We start from the raw sequence: 6,605 nt of genomic DNA on the forward strand, positions 1-6,605 counted from the left end.
TAAATTTCCCCCTTTTGCTAAATTTCCCTCCTTTCTACATCACCGTATCTCCACATTTTCTTCCCTTTCTCGCTTTTTTCTCTGCAAATCTACCCTTTTTTTCTAGATGTCACCTTCACCATTATATTCGTTTCATCCTTTCCAAGAGGATTCTTTGACTTATCAAGGATCTCTGAACAGTTTAAAAAGATGTTTGTGAAAAACATGATTTGGTGTCGACAGCCAGGTTGCCGTACAGAATATGATTATGATACCTTTTATTGCCACTCTTCAATGAGAAAAGTTTTAACTAAGTTTTTTAACGTTCACTTAGGAATTAATCAAGATAATTTCTCTGGACAACCCAATGCCTCTGGAGACCCATGTTAATTCCTGAGATTAACCGCCACTGTGAAAATGAGAACAAAACCATTGCTATTGGACTAATGACAATGATGTTATCTTATTGATTGCAGAAACCTCTGCATATGAGCCATGGGGTCACTTCCCAGTGAGATTTCCATACAATATTATAAAGTATATATTGGCAGTAAGTATCCACCACCACTTGGATCTGAAAACAATACACATGGGAACATTGAGTATGATCATTTATCATGGCAGTGCACTCTTAACTCCTAAGTACATAGACAGCCTGATCTGACAGTCTGATCAGTTCTCAGCCTACACAAAGGGCAAAAGATATTTGATAACGTGAATAACCAAACACTCAATCATAGCATGGGGGTAGATCAACTACCTAAGCACTTATTGGCATTGTAGATATTAATGAAAAATATTAAATGGGAAGGAATCAGGAGATTTCATTCCTGAAGTAGTTCATACATTTTTTCATGATGACAGGGTGTAATCACACCACCATAAAAATGCATCCAAATAAATATTGAAGTATACTGCTGGTGGATTTTTCTTCTCTTAATTAATGAATTCAAGAATCATTTCCGACACAACAATTTTTTTTATAAAAATTTGGCATATTCAGAAAAACAGAAACAAATATGCAGCACAGTCCATTCAAAGTTTTGCTCTCCTCCAAGTCCTCACTACAACATTCACAATTCACTCGACACACTTCTATAGAATGATTCAGTCACCTTATTATGTCAACTAGCTTCTTTTAAAAATTGATACTAGGAGAACCAAATGGAAAAACCTCATCAAAATAAATTTCTTCTGGTAGAGGCTCACTTGATTCTTCTGGGTAAAAGGTCGGAAATGGTGGAGCTTCCTTTAGACGCCTGTAAAATTAAGAAAAAACATGGAAAACAACTTTTGTGAACTCAAAAGATATTTCAATCAATGTTCTCACACATTAAATAAAACCACATTATGCACATGAAAATATTAATCCAATATATGTAAAAACCAAACAGTTGAATTTCAGCAAAATAATTAGGGAGTAATACATTTATTTGATTTAGTGCCAATGAGGTAAGTCAATAATTTTTACGTTAATGTATTAGAATGTATTTTTAATGGCTCGCGCATTCAATCATTCAAAACTTTCTTAATCAGAATGTAACAGCACAAAACAAATAAATAACTTCTTAAGAGCACACAAGATCACAGGATTGGCATATTGTTAATGACAACATTAACAGGTACAGTGAATATCTTAATACATTGGAAATAACAACACATTGATATAGACAAGAGAGGACGAGAAGATAGACATGCATATACACAAGAGGAAGTCATACCTTAATGGAAGTAGTGTATCATAAACGTGAACAATGGAGTTGGTTTCACCAGGAACACCTAACCCTTGAACCCATATCACATTATATTTTGTATTGATTCGCCATACCTGAAAATATTTAACAACATTAGTGGTCCTCATATCCTGGAATACATATTAGGCAGGTATTCAATCAAATACTTAAAAAACATTTATTCATAACATTTTATCATTGCTGAAAAGAAAATAAATGATATTAACATGAAAATTGAAATGTGAACTACCAGAAAATGGATGGTGTACTGCCCAAAATTTAGCAAACCCAGCATTTAATTACTTTCAACTTCAAATTTTCGTTATCTTGTTGAGTAATTTTTAAATAACACTGCATTTGAACAATCAGAGGGAATAGCATGAGTGCAACTATGAAGTCAGCAGAAAATTGAAGTAGGCCAGAGATATTTTGCAATATTTACTAGAGAGGATTTTATTCAAATTTCAAATATATGCATAAACTCTAACTCATTAGAGTAACTGAATTAAACCAAAAATACAAATTACCTTAAGGCCACGAATAGTTCTACTTCTGTTTCCCATATGACCAGGCATCTTGGTACCAGGCCACACACGGCCTTTTTCACCACCACCTCCAATGTTTCCTGGTCTACGATGAGTCTTGGTTACACCATGAGAAGCAGGCATTCCTGAGAAGCCCCATCGCTTCATTACACCTTGAAATCCATGGTAAGTCCTATGGGAAGGCATGAAATAGTTTAACTATTATCATGCATATAATTATTTCATGCAATGTAAATAGTGATCAGTTAACTCAGAAGCAGGTATTACAATGAGATTTAAGTAGACAGCAGAGGTAATACTTTAAAAATAATTCTGTACATTGAAAGCATGTAAACTGAATGGGAAGAAATGTTGCGACACTGCCCAAAACCACTGCAGTGATTATAAGCAATAGAACTAAAATATTTAAAATGAAAGTCCACCAAATATTTTACCATAAGGCAATAGATAACCAATTAGCATAGTAACACTAATACTGGTGGTTATTCAATGGTCTCTGAGAACTACAACCTTGACCAGTAAAAAGGCTTGAGCATTTTGATGATCCCTTGAGCTGTGCTGGCAGAGGCAATGGTAATTGCTCCTGGTTGGTAATCCATGCCAGACAGGTTAAAGGGTAGGCATCTACGCAGTATATGTTCCTCAAGGAGGCAGCTGCGAAGGTGTCTCACCAAGTGGGGTGGCCATTTGAGTAACTGTGTGACATTAAAAATACTATGGAGGAAGGCAATGGGAAACCACATGTCATTAGCAGTGGGAAACCATTAATATCCCATTAGCCAATAATGAACAAAATTTAGAATGAGCCTGGCAAACTACAGGATTCACGAAGTCTAATAAGGTTGAGTATCATGCCTGGTGGCAGAAGAGGGAAGGTTTTTGAAGCCGTCATCTCTTGATATTCTTGCACAGATTCATGGCAATTGTCACCAGCAGCACAGAAGAGAACTAAACCAGTTGGAATACAAACATGAGATGTGACCATGAGGTTGAGGCCAGGGATATTGAAAATATAATGCTGGAGGATGGAAAGACGAAAAATACGAGGATTGACCAGAAAGTAGCATCCATTAGCACTATATGGAGTAATTGCAATATCAGTAGCTGCCTCACAATCTCAAATGCCATCGGCTATTGGGCAGCTCACCGTGCATGAAGTTTTGTAATGCTTTCATTGTTTTTTTATGTTCCTGTGAGTGCTTATTAATGCTTATGGAAATACCTCCAATTGTGTAGTTGGGGCTGTGAACAGATTTCTCAATGCAAGAAATGTGCAACCAGGTAATATTCACCATCAACTAAAGGAGGTTTATGTAACTACATTATTAAGGAGCCATCTGCTTGGTAATGGTGTCATACCTTCAACTTGGGGAGGGAGAATGTCTACAATGACAAACATTTGGGTGGTCTGTTCTCCTCCACAATGATGCCAAGCCTCAAGCGGCTAGGAAAAAACAACTAATCAAAAAATTCAAATGGGAAGTTTTCAACCATCCACCCAACCATCCCGACTAGGCTTCTTCAGATTTTCCTCTCTCTACAAAACTAAAGGACTTTTTGACAGGAACCCAATTTAAAAAGTGATGAAGAACTGAAAAAAGGAGTGATTAATTTTCTCTATAGCCCGGCAGCAGAGGAATATGAAGCGGGAATACAAAAACTTATTACATGTTATGAAAAATGTATAAATTTGCATGGTGAGTACATAAAGAAGTAATACACGGTTTTTAGTTTACAAGACAACAAATAAAACATTTTTTCAAAATATGTATTAGCTATTTTTTAATTTCAAAATGGGTGCTACTTTCCAGATGACCCTAATACATATTTTATGTCTGTGCAAGGTGATGCTGAAGGATAGCAAGGACTACTGGAGCGATAGTTACTGTGTAATACAGTGATGTGCATTTGGTTGCAATAATATTGAAAAAAGGTAAGAAAAACCCATATTATACAGAGAATGAGAGTAATAGAACATTACTAGTAGAATTCCAACCTGAGCCAAAAAACAAACTTGGTCTTTCTTAAAGTCCAAATGCCAGCAAACAATCATAAGGAGGATAATTTCACAGGGTATAAATCAATTAGAGGAAATAATTATTGGCGTTCCTCGGAGGAAGCATTTGAGTAATGGGGCATTGGAATGCAACAGTAAATGAAGGGAGAGATGGAAGTGAAATGGTGGACTTAAGTTTAGGAACAAGGAATAACCGGGACATAGAGGAATACAGTAGAGTTCTATAGGAGACGGGGTTTAACAATAATGAACACTTCATTTAAGCACTAAATTAGTCACAGGTATAGATGAAAAATGACGAGGAATTCACTAAGACAACAATAAACATATCAACCTCTGATTCTATGTCATTCTTGTCCAACCTTCCACCACAGTTCAGGACTTAGAATATCACATCGGTGTCCGAAATACGCTTGTGAGTTGATGCATTTGAAATTAGTCTAGCACCAAAAACATGTATGGCTAACTGTTTCCTTTCTTTGCAATTTGTCACTATTTTTGTAATTTTATATGCTGCACATACTGGAATGATATTTAACCAATTACAATTCTGGAGCAAAAAAGATAAGATGCATATTCATTCTAAAGTAATAAAATTAACTAAGTTCAGTAGATTTAAATAGGGAAAAACTTTTTAAGGTTATCCCATGTAAAATATGCTGAATTTACATAAAGTAAGTCTGATAATCAAAATATCAAACAAATGACATTCATAATGTTCTGAACGCTTTAATATGAGTTTGAAAAAATGGTCTTCTGCACTGACTTTGAAAATATTTATAGGAAACTGTTACATAAGGATTCTAAGCATATTGTATGCAAATGTACCCCTAAATAGGTGGCAATATGTAGTTTACAGGCTGAACATAACCCTGGAAGACTGTCTGTAGCATTATACATTTATGTCTATGCAAATTAGTCTAACTGACTCAATTCACTGGTGTACTATTTTGTAAGGAATCAAACCATGAATTATCATCAGGGAAAATGTGCCGGAAGTCATACTTACGTTTTGCCATTTACATCAACATATTGACCCGGTTTAAAATGACTAGCATACAAAGGAGTACCCGGTTGAATGGCCGCTTGCGGTGAAATATAAAATCGTGAGAGAACTTTCTTCGGCATCAAACCACTTTCAGAAAAGAGTCCACAATACTCTTTGGTGAACTATAAAAATAACATTAGTAATCAGCATATTATGTATTCAACATAAATAAAACGGAGAAGACACAAAAATAAAGGCAATTTTTAGTGAAATAGGTGAACAATTGGCCCAAGATAATTTTGCCCATCACTATAACTGCAATTCTCTAACAAATATTCATCCAAACTTACGTTTTGCGGATCTGTACTTTCTGCTCCCACCAAAAGGCATCCATGCTTTAGTTTGTCTTTTACAGGCCTTCGTTTCCTGTGCGGCCCCTCTGTAATCACGAATTCCCCTGGAGGTTGATAGCTCACAACATGATTATCTACCACCTATAAAACATGTTTATTGTTCACTACGGAGGCGTAAAAAATATGCTGCCAATCTTCTTGCAACAAATTGAAATTATATTCTTCATCAAATCGTATATATTTTCGGCACGAATTTTTGTTTGCTTCATGCTAATAGAATTAATGGCTTTAAAAAAGTAGCATATTTTCTAAACAATATTAAATTAATTTTACTCTGCCGTTCCTGCGGTCACCCAGTACGGTACCCAACCCATTGGTAATACTGACCTGTAACAGAGTCGTATGTATTTTCGAGCCATCCTTCAACCACATTGGATAGCAGCCTATCTTTCTGGCGATGACACCAGTCCTTTTCATTCCTGGAGACCATTCTCCCCTATTTAAGGGCGGTTCTTTCAATGGGCTTGTAACTGAATAGCGATCGCGTACAACTTCGTCAATAAATGATTTAGTTTGTGGTGTAAGATTATCGGGATGTTGCTGGATTGGAGAACAAAATAAACTTGTCATTCAAACATAGAGACTGAAATATGAAACGAAAAGAGAATGAAGACTTGGGTGGAAGGAAATAAAAATTGACTTACGGTCCTTTCTTGTTTAAGGAGCCAAGTAGGGTAACGCAATTTAGGATGGTTCAAAATCTTCTTCCCACGAACTTGATTAGCTGTGACTTCAACACTGAAAAATAAATGGCAAGCGTCTCACTAACTTCGTTTAATATTGTTAATAAAACTCAAGACTATCAAACATACTTGACACTTAATAGAATCCTAGTCGATCGACATGTATTAGTTAATACCGCCGAAGCCATGCCTGATGTAAACAAGGCAGCCATGTTTCAGACAGTCCTGCCATCTATTCAGTCTAGTG

At 35.9% G+C, this 6,605-nt stretch overlaps 1 protein-coding gene across 1 annotated transcript; it reads right to left on the minus strand.

Annotated features, from left to right (window-relative positions):
* Positions 1–783: 783 nt before the first annotated feature.
* mRpL3 (mitochondrial ribosomal protein L3) lies at positions 784–6,587 on the minus strand. The gene is made up of 8 exons (XM_071592368.1): positions 6,488–6,587; positions 6,320–6,413; positions 6,003–6,215; positions 5,613–5,756; positions 5,284–5,444; positions 2,240–2,429; positions 1,701–1,807; positions 784–1,238 (listed from the first exon to the last, which is right to left on the minus strand). Exons 1-8 carry the CDS (start codon positions 6,568–6,570, stop codon positions 1,118–1,120), a joined length of 1,113 nt encoding a protein of 370 aa, XP_071448469.1. The 5' UTR covers positions 6,571–6,587; the 3' UTR covers positions 784–1,117.
* Between the last annotated feature and the right edge of the window lie 18 nt (positions 6,588–6,605).

Source organism: Hetaerina americana, unplaced genomic scaffold (assembly GCF_022747635.1).
Source record: "Hetaerina americana unplaced genomic scaffold, ioHetAmer1.1.p SCAF_5, whole genome shotgun sequence".
Classification (NCBI taxonomy): Eukaryota; Metazoa; Arthropoda; class Insecta; order Odonata; family Calopterygidae; genus Hetaerina; species Hetaerina americana.

What these genes read in the sequence shown, in the direction of transcription:
- mRpL3 (XM_071592368.1), bottom strand. Translation starts at nt 6,570, where the DNA reads ATGGCTGCCTTGTTTACATCAGGCATGGCTTCGGCGGTATTAACTAAT. An exon ending in AGGATTCTATTAAGTGTCAA is followed by an intron (nt 6,414 to 6,487) that starts GTATGTTTGATA and finishes TTTATTTTTCAG; the next exon opens with TGTTGAAGTCACAGCTAATC. An exon ending in TCCTTAAACAAGAAAGGACC is followed by an intron (nt 6,216 to 6,319) that starts GTAAGTCAATTT and finishes TCTCCAATCCAG; the next exon opens with CAACATCCCGATAATCTTAC.